The 18,782-nt window shown below is 47.1% G+C and overlaps 1 protein-coding gene across 1 annotated transcript in view; it reads right to left on the bottom strand.

The window, feature by feature from the left end:
* tpm3 (tropomyosin 3) overlaps nucleotides 1-18,782 on the bottom strand; it is a 142,744-nt gene that overhangs the window by 117,730 nt on the left and 6,232 nt on the right. Inside the window, exon 2 of the mRNA XM_056298752.1 lies at nucleotides 15,960-16,085. Coding sequence (XP_056154727.1) covers nucleotides 15,960-16,085 — 126 coding nt within the window. The remainder of the gene's footprint in view (nucleotides 1-15,959; nucleotides 16,086-18,782) is intronic.

The raw sequence follows: 18,782 nt of genomic DNA, 5'->3' as shown, positions 1-18,782 counted from the left end.
TCGCACATGGATAGCTTGTGAAGACCTGCTCCATCGCTCGTTGCAAGACCTCTGATGCCGAACTGATTCCAAAGGGCATTCTCAGGAACCTGAACCTCCCCAGGGGTGTGGCAAATGTTGTTCGGATGGAGGATTCTGTGTCTAGTTTGATTTGCCAGAATGAACCTTTTTGCATCCAGCACTGAAAACACAGTGGCGTCAAACATTTATGTAGCCACCTCTTCGACTGTGCGCATAGGATGGTGAGGGCGCACTAAAGATCCATTCAAGTCACTTGGATCGATGCATTTCCGATGTTGTCAGTGTCCTTCTTGTGTATGGCAACTATTGCAGAAACCCATTCTGTGGGCTCTGTCATTGGTGTGATTACTCCCAATGTCACCATCCGATCCAGCTTTTTTTTGACTTTGTCCTTCATCGCTACAGGGATGCGCCTTGGTGGCCTCACGACAGGTGTGACATTTGGATCGACTTTCATGGTGTATGTTACTGGTAGTGAGCCAATCTCGTCGTTGAACAAGTCAGCATATTCAGAGAATATTATGTGTGATAATGTTGAATACTCGCTGACGTCAAGTTGATGTACGTCGTTGTTTAGAGTGATTAAATCCATCTTTAGGCAGTCTGGTAGGCCAAGTAGTGGTTGGACATTGTTTTTCACCACATGGAACTGCAGTGTATGTGTCTGCGTCCTCATTTGACAGTTTAGCAGCGCAGTGCCTTCTGTGTGGATCACGGTTCCGCCATATGCGACTAGTTTGGCTGTCTGTGTCTTGTCGATTTTATCTACCTGTTTCACGAAGTTGTAAATGTCTGAGGAGATGACATTACACTTGGCCCCAGTGTCTACTTTTAGTTTCCATGGTTTGGCATTCACTGTGACGGAGCAATAGCTCTCTTTTTTGTTCTTTATGTTCTCCAGGTTGATTGTGCTGATTTCTCTAGTGTCTAGTGATAGTCCATCTACATGAAATGAGCCATCGCTGCGGTCTTGAGTCGTCTGCTGTGACCAGATGATTGACAGGTTTGTATGCACGGACTTGTCTAGCGGATCTGCAGTACCTTTTGAAATGGTTGTATTTGTTGCAGTTGTTGCACTGCTGCTCGTATGCCGGACACTCTCTTGGTGGGTGATTTCCACCATAATTTCTGCAGTTGGTGATCCCTGTTGTTGAAGTTTGTTCACTCTGTGACATTAATCTGACTCCCTTTTGGTTTTATCTGGAGGCTTTTGGATATTGGACAGCATCCACGCTGACTGGGGCATGCACTGGAGTGGATAGAGTTTTGCTGTGTTGCTCAGCTAGTTCGCTTATTTGACACATATGAATAGCCTTAGCTAGAGTTAGCTCACGTTCCTTAAGTAGTCCTTTTCTGACACTATCACTGGTAATGCCACACACTAAACGGTCTCTGATTAGCTCCTCCCGGAGAACTCCGAAATTACAGCATTTAGATTTGATCCTGAGTGTACTCACATATGCTTCCACTGTTTCCCCAGGTTTCTGGTTTCTGGAGTTGAAGGACTGCCTCTCCATGGTGATGTTTTTCTGAGGGTTGCAAATTTCCCTGAATTTTCTTTTCGAACATTCCGGGTCTTCTCGTGTCTCTGCCCGCCTTATGACGACCCCATCTTCTGCTAGCAGCGCTGGTAAATACGTGAATGAGCATTCACGTTCAATCGCCTCTGCTCCTGCTAAATTTAGCAGTATGTACGCTTGCCTTTTGGCTGGTTTGTCACTGTGTGCTGCGGCGATGAATATGTCATATTCCGACTCGAATATGCGCCAATTCTTTGCTACATTACCATCGAAGGTAAGAGGGTCTGGTCGCCGAAATCCGTCTGCCATTGTCGTACTTCTAGCTAGCTTTTTCTTCTTTCGTCTTTGTGGAGTTCCTTACGTGCAGAGGGAACGGCGACGTAGTTAGCCAATGCCGCTAACTAAACTCACTTTGCGGAACAAGGCGTTGGATCTAACTAGTATGTACCTTTCGAGTCGGGAAAGTATCAGGTTTGACTTCTGACACCATGTAGAATGACTCGCATGGAGGCAGTGTTAACATCTAGGCTTAACATTTAATAATCATTATAGGGGACCTCAGGTACAGTGTACAGGCATGTAGCTGTGTGTATAATGCCGCCACTAGGCTGCATGATCACGTGACTACTCTGTAAGTACGGAATGCAGGTCAGTACAAACATAACGCTACAAGGTTATCTACAACCATGAATTACGGATTACTATAATTGTATTTATAGGATATGGGATACCGGATATTTCCTGTAAGGAAGAAAGGGTAAGAGAGGCACTAGCGTGCAAAAACTGTTGGATTTTTTGCAGCAAGATGTGGATTTTGGATATTTTTAAGTTTATTTTCTTTGCTTGTCTTTTCTTTTTTCTCCATTTTTGTTTTGTTTTTACTCCCTCTTTCCCCCCTCTTTTCTTCCCTGTTCGGCCGTCCAGGTGTGGATAGTCTGAATCATGCATCCCATTTGCAATAATGGCCAAGACAAACAACAGTAACATCCCCATTCAGCACGTGGAATGTCAAGGGAGCCAATTATCCCACAAAAAAAAAAAGCAGAGGTTAATCTTCAACATCTCATGGGGGACATTTTCTTTCTTTAGGAAACGCACCTTCGAACTGGTGATATATTGCGAATTAAAAATGCTTGGGTAGGCCAACGGTACCATTCGAAACTCAATGGGAGAGCTAGAGGTGCTGCCATTCTGATTCATTTGAACCAGCTAATGTCCTGTCTGATCCTAACGGATGCTACTGTAACCAGGTTAAAATTAATGTTTTTATTTTATTTTGTTTGAGTATGAAATATCACCAAATCCTGTCTGTGTGCTGTTATTTGTGTTTACTACATTTTATTTTATGTCATTATTTACTTTTATGTATGTTTTACAACGACCGTCATATACATGTACTGTCGCTTTAAGAGAGAGGTCTTGCGGGTACACGGAAGAGGGAACGCGGGAGAGGCCATTTTTGTTTTGTGGGAGGAGTCTCAAGCAGCAATCGAGCCGAGCCACACGTGTTTCTTACCGTGGGACAGTTTTGCTGGTTGAGGAGAACGTAACCTTGAGTATCCCTGTAAGAAGATACTGCAAGCTGTAGGATAAAATACTTGTTTATCCTTTCTTACATCGGAGTCCCGTGGACGGTTTCTACTTCTAACGCACACGAGTGGAGTCCGGGCAGTGGTTGAACTTCGACCCCCACGTCCGTAAGAAACACCGCTCCCGCTGGAGGACTGGACGGTTGTCGAAGGGTTTGAAACCAAAATAAATGGCAAGGTAGGCCAAATAGAGTCCTGTGTGTCCCCGCTCCTTCCTTGATCATGATGATGATGATGATGATGAGAGACTGAGGGCCCCCCACAACATCTGGGACCCCACCGAAAATAGAACACAACGCAGAGCTGATGATGGAAGTGACGGGCATGCAGCAGGCTGACCAGCATAGAACAGCATAGGACTGCCCCCGTTACATTGGTGCCGTGACCCTCCTGGATTCTGAGAGTGACATCAGTTGCTCGCCGCGGGAGGCTGCTGTCGTCATCAAGCCCCAGACGTCCTCAGGTATTTCTACAGACTGTACACTCATGTTACAGTGGACTGGAGTTGAGCTGTGTGGACACTGGACAGTCATAGCTGTGGTTACCATGGACTGGGCTTGTGAACAGGACATTTGTATATACTGAAGGAAGAAAAACACACGAAAAAAAAAGGAAAAAAAGGTTAATGTTGATGTGATTGAAGGACTCGTGTGAATAATCTATTGATCTAAACTACTGGATATGTGCATATGTGATTAATCTATTGGTGAATTTGTTGATTGTGTGTGATTGTTTCAATCTCTTAGTGATTTCTAGATTCAATTATTTAAATGAATTGAGCTTTTCACTTTTTTATTTTATTTTTTATTTTATCTGAGTGTTAGAGGTAGGAACATGGCAGAGGGTGGTTCGTACGTAGGTGGGGGTAACATTGCTGATCAGGATCTTTTGGATCGCCAGTGTGCTATGGAGAGGGGGTACCAGTTAGATGTGGGTGGGGGTTTACGGCTAGGTGTAGGTAGGAGTTTCGGGCAGCTCTTAGAGGGCGGGGAACCAGACACCAGAGCACCAGGACCTAGAGACCCGACCACATTTGGCACTCCTCAGTTCACCTCCACACGCTACGTAGAACGGGCCAGGCCAGGTATCAGCGAAGGGGCTGTGCTAGGTAACAGCGAGCAGCCAGTGGGTGAGTTAGCCATGCTCATTACTCGGTTAGCAGAGAAGATAGGAGAGTCAATCACTGCTAAGCTGCAGGAAACACAAGTGCTTAGAAACACACACACAGACAGTGCTAGGTCTGCTGAACAGCGTTTGGAGACAGCTCCTAGTGTTAGAGTAGTAATGCAGACAGACGCTAGGGAGCCTCCTATTTTCAGGGGCGACAGCTCTGATAAGTTTACAGTTCATGAGTGGGAGAGCCTTATGACTTTGTATTTGAGGAAGCGAGCCATTCCAGTTAGTGAGCAGTCACATGAGATTCTAGCTAAGCTTATGGGGAAAGCAAGGGACGTGGTGAGGATAAAGCTGCGCAACACATCTGTCGACCACATAGCGAACCCCCACATTATTTTTGATGTACTGAAGCAACACTTTAGTGACTTCACATACTCGAGCATGCCCCTGGCGGACTTTCACAGTACGCTGCCCAAGCCAGGTGAGGACGCTATGGAGTATTGGATTAGGCTTAATAAGACAGTGGAGGTGGCTGACGAATGCTTGAAGCGGCAAGGCCGTAGTATTGAAGAGCCAAGCCATGCGGTAAGCATGATGTTTATCAAACACTGTCCAGATCAGTCTCTTGCCAATGTTTTTAAGTTCAAGTCCGCAGGGAAATGGTCTGCTAGCGAGATCCAAGAGAGGCTTGATGAGCACATGCTGGAGAGGAAGTACCGTGTTGCTGCAGGTGGACAACGTGAAGCAGGCGCGGTAGAGCGTAGGTTCCATTCACAGGTTCATGTCCCTGTAGTCGACGTGGCTCCCGACTTGAACACGACCGTGCCGGTGGTGCCATCTCCCGTCCCGGCTCATGCGTCATCTACACCATTTTGTGCAAGGTGTCCTACACCGTCTCCCGCACCTGTCTTTGGCGGTGATGACTATATGAGGAGTTTGGTGAGCTTGCTAGACCGTTTGGTCACAATGCAGACTCAGGTTCTAGTTAGCGCTGCGGTCCAGACACCGACGCGGACTCAACCGCCAGCTAGCGCCGCAGGGCGTGTGCCAGACGCACCGCAGCGGTTGTGCAGGGTTTGTAAGTCTCCGGATCACTCCACATTTTCCCACTGCAGCCGGGAGAACCGATGTATAAACTGTTTGTCTCCTGGTCATTGGAAGAGGGACTGTCCTCACCCTCAGCCGCCCAACCAGCTCCGTTCTCAGCCTGGTGGAAGAGCTAGTCGTCAGTCTCGTCCGTTAAACTACTAAACCCACACCTAGAGAGGGATGGTGTGGGTAATGTAGATGTATCCCTCACTGATGTCTCCGACCTGGCTCACTTGTATGAAGACAAGTGTGCCAAAGCACCTCAGGGTTCGCGTATGGTCATTCAGGCGACACAGAGGATTCAGGCTTTCAGTGACTTGTTCTATGCTCCTGTTCTTATCAACCAGAGTGTGCAGCTTAATGGCATGTTGGATACTGGCTCTATGTCATGCAGTATCAGTGAAAATGCAGTAGAGAAGCTCCGCTCTGGGGGTGTTTTACCTGAGAAGCAGCAGCCTGAAGAGAACATTGTCTTGATTGGCTGCGGTGGTCTGGAGACTAGGCCTGATGGTTTTTATGACCTCAACATGCAGCTTTATGGTGTTTCCTTTGTCATACCCACTCTGGTCGTGCCCGGTCAGCATGATGATCTGATAGTCGGCACAAACGTCATTAAACATGTGGCCCATGTACTCAAGAGTGGTACTGAGTACTGGGACATCGCGTCCAGACAGGAACATCCGTCTAGTCCTGACGTTGAACAGTTCTTGTCCATGTTCACGAATGTAGAGCGCTGGAGGGGTGGTGCAGTTCCTGAGAAGATAGGTACTGTTAAGCTCACCCAGGCCGTGACACTCTTACCGAGGCACGAGCACTTAGTCTGGGGCAGACTTCCTGCTAAGGTGCCTATGTCAGCTGGAAGCACTGTTGTTGTGGAGCCGACAGACTCCAAGGCCATGCCACGCAGTGTCCTCGTAGGTCGACTTGTCACACCGCTCTGGGGTGATAGGTGGGTACCCATGACTGTTGTCAATCCATCTGACAAAGCCATCACACTGAAAAGGAACTGCAAGTTGGCTGATGTGTTTCCATGCTTGGCGATTGAGGACTTTAATGTTTTCCAGGGACTGCAATCAGTTGCAGGGAGGCCTGAGTCCAACGCCACAGATAGTGCCTGTCCCCCTGTCCAGCCGGCTAGGAGTTTGTCAGAGCTCGGACTCAGTGACATTGACCTCAGCTCCTGTCAGGTTAGTGAGGCATGCAAGTCCCAGCTCACTCAGCTGCTCACCGAGTACCATGACATCTTCTCCAGGGACTCTCTGGACTGTGGTGAGGTCACAGGATACACACATCGCATCCATCTGGTGGATGAGCGCCCCTTTCGCTTGCCCTACAGGAGGGTTCCCCCAGCCCACTATCAGAAGTTGAGACAAGTTCTCACTGATATGGAGGAGAAAGGGATTATCCGGAAGTCCTCGAGCGCATACGCTTCACCGCTGGTTATGGTATGGAAGAAGGATGGCGGGCTTCGGATCTGCACTGATTTCAGATGGCTGAATGCTCGGACCTTGAAAGACGCTCATCCCTTGCCACACCAGTCGGACTGTCTTGCCGCGCTGGGTGGTAACTGCCTCTTTAGTACGATGGACCTCACCTCTGGCTTCTTCAACATCCCAATGCATGAAGATGACAAGAGGTACACTGCTTTCACGACTCCCCTTGGGTTGCATGAATACAATCGCATGCCACAGGGCCTTTGTAATAGCCCTGCAGCCTTCATGAGAATGATGATTGGGATCTTTGGGGATCTGAACTTCACGAAGCTTTTGTGCTATCTTGATGATCTTCTTGTCTTCGCGCCGTCAGAGGTTGAGGCTCTGTCGAGGCTCCGCACTGTGTTTCAGAGGTTGAGGGAGAACAACTTGAAACTGGCTCCGAAGAAGTGTCATCTGCTGCAGAAGCGGGTGCGGTTTTTGGGCCACGTGGTTGATGGCGGAGGTGTGTCTGTCGATCCCTCCAAAGCAGAGGTCATCTCCAACATGGCAGTGCAGGATCTCATGGAAGGTGATGGGTGCACGCCTTCTGTTCGTAGGATCAAATCTTTCCTTGGTATGGTATTTTACTACCAGCATTTCCTCCCGAACTGCTCCTCCGTGGCTAAGCCCCTGTTCGCCCTTACAGCTGGACAAAAGAGGAGGGGGAGGTCGGCTAAGGATAAGAAGCCCCATGGCAGCTTCCGTAAGCTTACCTCCGCAGACTGGATGGTGGAATGTGGGGAAGCATTTGATCTGTTGAAGACGATGTTACTGGAGTGTGTGGTGCTTGCCCATCCAGACTTTGAGGTGCCTTTCATTTTGTCGGTCGATGCGTCTTTGGACGGACTCGGCGCGGTGCTGTCTCAAGTACCCCGAGGAGAGTCCAAGGCCAGACCTGTTGGTTTTGCAAGCAAGTCCCTCAGTGCCTCACAGCGGAAGTATCCAGCTCATAGACTGGAGTTCATGGCGCTGAAGTGGAGTGTTTGTGAAAAGTTCAGCCACTGGCTGAAGGGTCAAAGCTTCACCGTTTGGACAGATAATAATCCGCTGACTTATCTCCTAACGAAGCCGAAGCTTGACGCGTGTGAGATCCGCTGGGTGTCTAAGTTGGCATCTTACACCTTCGATCTCAAACACCTGCCAGGGAAGAAAAACGTGGTGGCGGATGCATTGAGTCGCGACCCTTTTTCCAAGCCCGTCAGTCAGAGGCTACTTAGGGAGCCCTACCCGGCCCTTGTTCAGGAAGCCGACGGGGTTGAGGGGGACTCTGTGCAGGATGTTTTCAGACTCAGTTGCCAGTCCCAAACACTGAGTAGTGCGCGATCTGGGTTTGCTTGTGATGCAGCTGAGGTCAGGGCTTTTTGTCAAGCCAAATGTGACTGGCCTGATGCATCAGTATTCACAGCACTCAGTTTGGTCCAGCACGTTCAGCATCTGTCGGGTGGTCAGGATACACTGCCAATGTTATCCACCGAGGAGCTCAGGTTGAGTCAGGAGCAGGACCCCTGCATCTCCAAGGTGTTGCCCTTTGTCGCTGTTCGGAAGCGGCCATCGAGGCGTGAGAGGCATGGTGCTGACCAGAAGGTCCTCAGGCTGTTGAAACAGTGGGAGAAGTTGGAAGTCAATGATGGTGTCTTGTACAGGGTGACAAAGGACCTAGTGTCCAAGCAGAGGAGGTCTCAGTATGTTTTACCTCTGAGTCTGAAAGACAAGGCACTGTCTGGTATCCACGATCACGCTGGTCATCAGGGCCAGGACCGTACTCTCTCTCTTGCAAGGCAGCGTTTTTATTGGCCTGACATGGAGAGGGATATCAGAGCATATGTCAGATGCTGTCGGAGATGTGTGTTTGGGAAGACCCCAGAGCCAGCTGCTTGCGCGCCCCTGGAGAGCATTAAAACTTCCGCACCGATGCAGCTTGTGTGTATGGATTTCTGGTCCGCTGAGGACAGTAAGCAGCGGTCAGTCGATGTCTTAGTGGTTACTGACCACTTCACTAAGCTTGCTCACGCGTTCCCCTGCACCAATCAGACAGCGAAGCAGGTCGCCAAGAAACTCTGGGATCATGTATTCTGTGTTTACGGGTTTCCGGAAAGAATACATTCTGACCAGGGCACAAACTTTGAGAGCAACCTGATTGCAGAGCTTCTCAAGTTGGCGGGTGTAGCGAAGTCCCACACGACGGCCTACCATCCTATGGGTAATGGCGGGACAGAGCGTTTTAATCGCACGATGGGGAATATGCTCCGTTCCCTTCCGCTTCAGCAGAAGCAACAGTGGCCTCAGCAGATCCATTCTCTCACGCTCGCGTACAATGCCACTGTTCACGAGACCACGGGTTATGCACCTTTCTTCCTGATGTATGGGCGTGTCCCAAGACTGCCGGTGGATGTTATGTTCAGGCAGGTTTTGCATGATCCTCACGTTGTTGACTATGACTCTTATGCTCAGTCTCTGCTTTCCTGTCTAAGGAGTGCAATGGAGATCGCTCAGAAGCACTCCACGGCTGAGCAGCAGCATCAGGCGCGACAGTACAACAGACACGCCAAGGGCACTGTCCTGTCTGTCGGGGATCGTGTTTTGGTTGCGAACCAGAGTGAGCGAGGGAAGAGAAAGTTGGCTGACAAATGGGAGAACGGAGTGTACACGGTTGTCGGTGTCAACCCCAATATCCACGTCTACAAGATTCAGGATGCAGAGGGGCACACCAGAGTGGTGCACAGGAACCGTTTGTTGGAGGTCAACTTCTTGCCCCTTCCTGAGTTAGATCAGGGTGAGGAGTCCAGTACAACCAGTCAGTTGCTTGACTGCGCAGGGTCCGATGAGGAGGACAGTGCAGATGGCCTGACGGTCTCAGGGGATGCAGTGGGGCTAGCAGTCTCATCACTTGGAGACTCACCTAGATCTGAGTGGGCAGAAGCGGAAGAGTTCATTCCGTCTAGTCTGGTAGTCAGTCCTGTGGGGGCCACTGCTCAGTCTCCACCCAACACACACGCACCACACAACACACATGCACCACACATAGAGGCATCACACTCACTCGATGTAGGTGTTATATCTCACACTGATTCGCACACAGGGGCACCACCCTCACTCGATACAGATGTTGCAGCTCGCACTGTCTCACGCACACAAGTAGAGAGCGATGGTCGGGTTAGGACACGCACAGGGAGGGTGGTGAGGTCAGTGAACAGGTTAATAGAATCTATGGCTCAGATGCCATTTCTACGGAGTGTGAGGGTTTGAACTTTGATGGAGGTTGGAGTCATTCAAACTAGTTTAATGTGAGTTATTAGGTGTCTATCAGACAGGGTTGTTTTGGGCCAAGTGCATGGTGTGGCGTATCAGGCGTCACATTGATCTAAGGGAATTCTGAGACTTGATCAACCTCATTATTTTCTGGACCTCGTAACCGAGGTAGCTCCTAAGTTGACTGGAGGACTAGGTCCTTCTTTTCACTTGTGCCAGTAGTCAGTGATGGGCTTTTCCTTTCCTCTTTCTCTTTTTATCCTGCTGTCAGGATGTTGGTGAATTTCAGGAGGGGTGAATGTAACCAGGTTAAAATTAATGTTTTTATTTTATTTTGTTTGAGTATGAAATATCACCAAATCCTGTCTGTGTGCTGTTATTTGTGTTTACTACATTTTATTTTATGTCATTATTTACTTTTATGTATGTTTTCCAACGACCGTCATATACATGTACTGTCGCTTTAAGAGAGAGGTCTTGTGGGTACACGGAAGAGGGAACGCGGGAGAGGCCATTTTGTTTTGTGGGAGGAGTCTCAAGCAGCAATCGAGCCGAGCCACACGTGTTTCTTACCGTGGGACAGTTTTGCTGGTTGAGGAGAACGTAACCTTGAGTATCCCTGTAAGAAGATACTGCAAGCTGTAGGATAAAATACTTGTTTATCCTTTCTTACATCGGAGTCCCGTGGACGGTTTCTACTTCTAACGCACACGAGTGGAGTCCGGGCAGTGGTTGAACTTCGACCCCCACGTCCGTAAGAAACACCGCTCCCGCTGGAGGACTGGACGGTTGTCGAAGGGTTTGAAACCAAAATAAATGGCAAGGTAGGCCAAATAGAGTCCTGTGTGTCCCCGCTCCTTCCTTGATCATGATGATGATGATGATGATGAGAGACTGAGGGCCCCCCACAACATCTGGGACCCCACCGAAAATAGAACACAACGCAGAGCTGATGATGGAAGTGACGGGCATGCAGCAGGCTGACCAGCATAGAACAGCATAGGACTGCCCCCGTTACACTACGTTATCTCTCTGGGAGACTAAGGGACATCCCTCTTTTACAAGCAAGCGCGTACGTGCCCAACTGGGACGATACTTAGTTCATCTCCAGGTTTTTCATACTTCTTCCTAATATTGACAGCCAGCATAGGGGGTGATTTCAGTTTGGTCCAGAATGCCAGTCTCGACAGATTGTCAGAGAACCTTACATGCTAGCTAATTCAGCAAAGGTACTAGACACGTACGTCAAAAGTTTAGGGCTGTCTGACCCATGGAGAGCCAAATTCCCGTCAAGTAAGGCTTTTTTTTCTCTTCCATGTCCATCACTCATGCTCACGAATAGATTTCTTTTTAGTAGACAGCAGATTAATTTAGAAAATAACCACCTGTAAATATTGTAGCGAATTCGGTGGACCAGGAACCGCCGCAGCATGCAGGACGCGAACCCGGACCTCCCACACCACGGGCGACAACGTTAACCAGTCGACTAAAGTGTCCAACCTGTTAGCCAAGGGCTAGCGAGTCTACTTATTCATGACCGTTACAATATCATAGCATTGCCATTTTGGACCATACCTCTGTTTCTATCGACATTAGTCTCAACCCTCCCACCCCTTCCCTCAAGCAATGGCGTTTCACTTTCTCTTTACTGGCCGAGGACTCATTTAGAAAGTTTATACATTCGCGAATTACGCTCTTTTTTGAGACCAGTGACACAATCGATGTCACAAGGGGAACTCTTTGGGAAACCTTCGAAGCCTATATACGGGGCCAATCCATTTCATATAGCTTGAAAATGAAGAACGCTGATAAGGCCAGGTCGATGGAGATTACTTCGGGATCTTCACCATCTGGGCAGTCAATGTGCTGTTTCCCCCGACTGTGAACTACATAAAAAAACAAACGTTTACAGCTCCATTCTGAACGTGAACTCCTAACTACACATAAAGCAGAACTTCAACTGCTTAAATCTAAGCACCGCTTCTTTGAAATGGGCGACGAGGCTGAGAAAATCTTGGCCCTTCAAGCCAGAGCCGCCGTGGCCTCAAGATGAATCCCAGTAATTCAATATCCTGCAGGAGAGGTTTTCTCAGATCCAGTTAAAATCAGTGACACGTTTGCTGCATTTTATTCTGAGATATACACCTCTGACCTCCCCCCCGATTTCTGAGGAGGGGGACCAGCCTCTTGACTGGATGAAATTTCCGAAAATTAATGACAATGGCCTGGCGGCTTGTCCCCGCCTGCCGCGCAATGACTGCCGAGATAGGTTTTAGCATCTCTGCAACCCGAATTCGGATAAGCGGCTTGGATGGATGGATGGATGGATGGATGGATGGATGGATAGTTAGAACACTGGGCAACCCTATATCTTTAAATGAAATACATGAGGCAATCAATTTATTATAATCTGGCAAATACCGCTTCCGGTGTGGGAAGATGGTTGCGCGAATTCGCGTTTGCAGCGGCCTCACGCAGTGCCGGTGTTGGAAGATGGCGGCGCGAATTCACATTTGCGGCGGCCTCACCCAGTATGGTCCAGCAGTGTCTTTGCCCACGTCTGCATCTAAGTTTTGTTTTTGTTTGATGGCTGGGAGAGCTGGCGCTGGATTGACTGGGAGAGCGGGGCAGGCTAAGCTAACTGCTAGCCCATGCAGACCGCCAGTTCCAATAACACCAAGGGCAGTCTGGCGACAGCCTCATCTGGCGTTAACTGTGGTCTTTTGATGTCGTCGTGATGAGTCCGGTGAGTTGTATCAAGGGTGTCTGGCTGGAACAGCTAGCGCTGGATCGGCTGGGAGAGCTTGGTCTGCGTCGTCCAGTGGGACAACGGCCCCTGCCTGGAGCTGCGACCGAGCAGGAAACGCCGAGGGCGGTCTGACAGGACGCGGAAGCGGGGCGGGCTAAGCTAACTGCTAGCCCATGCAGACCGGCGGTTCTGACATTCATCCTGGCTGGCGTTCGTTCCCTTGGCTAGTGATTTGTTTTATTTTTTTGGTTTAGTTTTGATATATGTGTTAGTTAGGATCTGTGTGTTCTTGTAGTTTTTGGATTTGTTTTTCTCTTTGTGTTGTACTGCTGTGGGCTGGGGAAAATGGCATTTCGTTTCACTTCATGTACACAAGCGCATGAAGTGAAATGACAAAGTGTTCCTGATTCCTGAAATCTTCCAAGCCTGACGGGTTCCGCACTGACTTTTTAAAGACATTTATCACTCCTTTGGCACCAGTCTTACAAAAGATGTATAATGAAACATTCGAAAACGGCCGCCTGCCACCTACCCTATTAGAGGCCTCAATCTCCCTGCTGGTTAAAAAATACAAAGACCCTCTACTCTGCAGTAGCTACAGACCAACACTATATGGACAAAAGTATTGGGACACACCTCTTAATCATTGAATTCAGGTGTTTCATTCAGACCCATTGCCACAGATGTATAAAATCAAGCAGCTAGCCATACAGTCTGCATTTACAAACATTTGTGAAAGAATGGGTCGTTCTGAAGAGCTCAGTCAATTCAAGCGTGGTACTGTCATAGGGTGCCACCTTTGCAATAAGTCAGTTCATGAAATTTATTTCCTGCTAGATATTCCACGGTCAACTGTAAGTGGTATTATTGAAAAGTGGAAGCGTTTAGGAACAATAGCAACTCAGCCACGAAGTGGCAGACCACGTAAAGTCACACAACGGGGTCAATGAGTGCTGAGGCGCAGCATAGTGCGTAAAAGTCGCCAGCGCTCTGTTGACTCAATAACTGTAGAGTTCCAAACTTCCTCTGGCATTAACATTAGCACAAAAACTGTGCACCTGGAGCTTCATGGAATGGGTTTCCATGACCGAACAGCTGCATGCAAGCCTTACATCATCAAGCACAATGCCAAGCGTTGGATGGAGTGGTGTAAAGCACGCTGCCACTGGACTCTGGAGCAGTGGAAACGTGTTCTGTGGAGTGATGAATCATGTTTCCCTGTCTGGCAGTCTGATGGACGAGTCTGGATTTGATGCATACCAGGAGAACGTTATCTGCCTGGCTGCATTGTGCCAGCTGTAAAGTTTGGTGGATAATGGTATGGGGTTGTTTTTCAGGAGTTGGACTAGGCCCTTTAGTTCCAGTGAAGGGAATTCTTAATGCTTCAGGATACAACACATTTTGGACTGCTTCTAACTTTGTGGGAACAATTTGGGGAGGGCCCTTATCTGTTCACAAGCATCATGACCAAGGCACAGACCCCCTCAACACAACCAAACACCTCCAACTGCAACTGCCGTGCTAAGTCATCATCCCCTCTTGAAGGAAAATGCATGACAGAGGGAGTCATCTACCAGGCATAGGTGCCAAGAGAAGACAACTACAATGTGGACACTTACATTGGATTAACAGAGGGCCCTTTTAAAATTAGGTTTAATGCCCATAGGAGTAGCTTCAGGAATGAACATGCAAGAAATGCAACGGCCTTTAGCTGACACATTTGGTCATTGATAGACAAGAATATCAGTTACTCTATTTCATGGAAAATCCTCACGAAGAGCAATGCATAGTCAATTAACAGCAAAAGATTTAACCTATGCTTGGCCGAGAAGTAGTTTATTATTTGCAAGCCTGATATGTCCACCTTGAACAATATAAATGAATTGGCCACCAGCTGTAGACACAGGAAAAAATATCTGCTTTGTAACTACAAGTAAAATAATGTCTTTATTATCCCCCCATTTACATGATACACATGTGACATTTATTAGATGTTGTATTTTTATACTTTAACTGCCTGCCCTTCAAACTGTGTCCCAACACCACACCACTATATGATTTACATAAATTACCCCATTTGACATTACCTTGTTATATTTCAAATGTATGCTATTTCAACAGTGCCCTGGCTCTTTAAATGCTTTTTCAAAACAAGCCCCATCCCTTTACCCCATTGGTTGTAATGTTTTCTACCCAAACATTGGTTGCTGTGCATCGTAATTACCTACCCCATCGGCTGTAATAGTTCAAATGTTTTCTTGCTGTCCACCAAAATTAGGGGCATGAGACGGGGCAACATAAACTGTGTGTTCTTTGTTGAAATTACATTGGCAGCTGATGAGTGTGCAACACACGAAACAAGCTTGTACTGCTATACATTAAAAGTTTTTTTCCTACATCTATCTTGATATTCTGCTCCTCATTTGTTGAGCACTTTTATCAACACCATTGACAGTTTCCGGGGGGGGGATGCTACATACATACATACATACAAACAAACCTTCGTTTCATATATTGGGCCTCCAAAGGGCTCAGCCTTGGCACAGGCCTAGTTTCAGAAAGCCTTGTAGAGGCCCAATACATGAAATGAAAGTACCAAATCAGCTTACTCCAAATAGTAGAGTTTGACCACAGTCAAAGCCCAGTTGCTTAGTGAGTGTATAGCAATAGATTCCTTAAATTACAAGGGACTGATTTAAACTGTGAATGCTGGACTGGCTGACATCACAGCCAAATAAGGATTTTGAAGCTCTCAACAGCTGCAGCCCAGTAAATGGAGAAAGTGTGGTCTTTTTAATATTGTAGTTGGGTGTGGGGAATAACGACTGTTTTGATGAATATTTTGATGAATATTGTGATATCCACCACCACAAGGTATTATTTATAAGATTTAAATAAATCTCAATATTTAAATTTGTTAAACAAGATGGTAAGTAGTAAACAAATGCCAAGTGTGATAGTATTTTTCCTGATACAAGATGATCGAAGATTAAACAAAACAACAAAAGGTAAGTAAATAAATAAATACATGCATAAAATGTATCTCAAATTGTGCACACACCCTCCAGTTAAACATGACTGTTGTATTCCTGACAAGTTTTTCCCACGGCCCATAATCTCATGTCTTGGCCGCCTGATGAGTAATACTCACATCAGCAGCTTTCTTGTCGGCCACTTCCAGCTTTTCCTGGGCATCTTTCAGGGCCTCGGAGTACTTATCCAGTTCATCCTCTGTTCCCTTCAGTTTCTTCTGCATCTGCAGTAGCTCGTCTTCATGCTAACAGGGAGGCCGGGCACACAACGTTAGAATCAATTGGTCAGGAGGCTGTTCAATACTGTCATTTATTACGGATTGCCACTGACTTGCCTATTAAGTCTATATTAATTTAAATAAATAATTTTTGATTATTTTACAACAAACAAAAATACATTTGGTAATATCCAGACTTAGCAGGTTAACTACTTCCTAACCACAACCACAACCTAACCAAGTCTATATGTAATAAATTATAAAAGTCAGAGTGAAAGTTTCAAATCCAAGTCTATGGAACACCTGCCACATCCCTGTACAGACGCTGAAGGGCGCCTTCTGTATCATATGTCACCGTTTAGTCAATGGGGTAAAAATATGACACCATGGGATAATACCGTGTTGCCAGATGAAGGTGATACATGGTGCATTTCCCTCTGAACACATGGAACAGTATCTAGATTTCTTCGCCGCCCCCCAGTAACTCAGGCGGTAGAGTACATGCCACATGGGCTCAGATCTTATCAGTGTCTGAGTCCGAGTCCAGCTCAGGAGCTGTGCTGCACTTTCCCCTGCTCTTTTTGCACTGTTTCCCATTTGTCTCTCTCCACTGTGCTGCAACGCTTTTAATGCAAAGTTAACACAGTGTTTGAGCTACAGACGCGTGAAATCTATCAAGTCTGGCGGCTTGGTTACCTGGCTGTTACAGCAGAGATGTCAGACAAGGTCAGCTTTGCATTATAAATGACATAACTCACCACATGACGCTTAATGACAACAGGCATGAACATTCATAAAGACTCCATGTTCATGACAGCTGTCATGCCATGGTTATGACAGCGTCGTGTCGGTCTCATGCGCACCCCTTCAAATAAAGTGTGACAATAAAACACGGGCGATAACAACACAGAGAGGGAAGGGGGAGGAGGTTCGCTGGGAGAGGCCAGCGCGAAGAGAGGAGTTTTGCGATGAGACGAGTTTTGTGAAGAGAGGGGTTTTGCGAAGAGAGGAGTTTTGCGAAGAGGCGAGTTTTGTGAAGAGAGGAGTTTTATGAAGAGAGGAGTTTTGTAAAGAGAGGGGTTTTGTGAAGAGAGGGGTGTTGTGAAGAGAGGAGTTTTGCGAAGAGACGAGTTTTGTGAAGAGAGGAGTTTTGTGAAGAGAGGAGTTTTGTGAAGAGAGGAGTTTTATGAAGAGAGGAGTTTCATGAAGAGAGGAGTTTTGTGAAGAGAGGGGTTTTGTGAAAAGAGGAGTTTTGCGAAGAGACGAGTTTTGTGAAGAGAGGGGTTTTGTGAAGAGAGAGGTTTTGCGAAGAGACGAGTTTTATGAAGAGAGTAGTTTTGTAAAGAGGGGTTTTGTGAAGAGAGGGGTTTTGTGAAGAGAGGAGTTTTGTGAAGAGAGGGGTTTTGTGAAGAGAGGAGTTTCATGAAGAGAGGAGTTTTGTGAAGAGAGGGGTTTTGTGAAAAGAGGAGTTTTGCGAAGAGACGAGTTTTGTGAAGAGAGGGGTTTTGTGAAGAGAGAGGTTTTATGAAGAGAGGAGTTTTGTAAAGAGGGGTTTTGTGAAGAGAGGGGTTTTGTGAAGAGAGGAGTTTTTTGAAGAGGGGTTTTGCGAAGAGAGGAGTTTCGCGAAGAGGAGAGTTTTGTGAAGAGAGGAGTTTTGTGAAGAGAGGAGTTTTATGAAGAGAGGAGTTTTGTAAAGAGGGGTTTTGTGAAGAGAGGGTTTTTGTGAAGAGAGGGGTGTTGTGAAGAGAGGAGTTTTGCGAAGAGACGAGTTTTGCGAAGAGAGGGGTTTTGTGAAGAGAGGAGTTTTGTGAAGAGAGGAGTTTTGTGAAGAGAGGTGTTTTATGAAGAGAGGAGTTTCGTGAAGAGAGGAGTTTTGTGAAGAGAGGGGTTTTGTGAAGAGAGGGGTTTTATGAAGAGAGGAGTTTCGTGAAGAGAGGAGTTTTGTGAAGAGAGGGGTTTTGTGAATAGAGGGGTTTTTTGAAGAGAGGAGTTTTATGAAGAGAGGAGTTTTATGAAGAGAGGAGTTTTGCGAAGAAAGGGGTTTTGCGAAGAGAGGAGTTTTGCGAAGAATGGAGTTTTGCGATGAGAGGGGTTTTGCGAAGAGAGGAGTTTTGCGAAGAGAATTTTGCGAAGAGTGGAGTTTTGTGAAGAGAGGAGTTTTGCGAAGAATGGAGTTTTGCGAAGAGAGGGGTTTTGCGAAGAGAGGAGTTTTGCGAAGAGTGGAGTTTTGTGAAGAGAGGAGTTTTGCGAAGAGTGGGGTTTTATGAAGAGAGGAATTTTGTGAAGAGTGGGGTTTTGTGAAGAGAGGAGTTTTGTGAAGAGAAGGAGTTTTATGAAGAGAGAAGTTTTGTGAAGAGAGGGGTTTTGTGAAGAGAGTGGTTTTTTGAAGAGAGGGGTTTCTCGAAGAGGGGAGTTTTGCGAAGAGAGGGGTTTTGCGAAGAGAGGAGTTTTGCGAAGAGTGGACTCTTGCGTAGAGAGGAGTTTTGTGAAGAGAGGAGTTTTATGAAGAGAGGAATTTTATAAGGCGCCTTGCCGCCCTGAGTAATTATCAATTAAGTAATTTTCTGGTTTTTATTTTAAATATAATTCTGAAGCCGGCGGCACGGTGGCGCATTGGTTAGCGCGGTCGTCTTACAGTAAGGTCCTGGGTTCGAGCCCCGGGGTATTCCAACCTTGGGGGTCGTCCCGGGTCGTCCTCTGTGTGGAGTTTGCATGTTCTCCCCG

This window comes from Lampris incognitus, chromosome 18, assembly GCF_029633865.1.
Source record: "Lampris incognitus isolate fLamInc1 chromosome 18, fLamInc1.hap2, whole genome shotgun sequence".
Lineage (NCBI taxonomy): Eukaryota > Metazoa > Chordata > Actinopteri > Lampriformes > Lampridae > Lampris > Lampris incognitus.
Note: the sequence above shows the minus strand (reverse complement) of the source record. Positions and strands in the feature narration are given on the sequence as shown.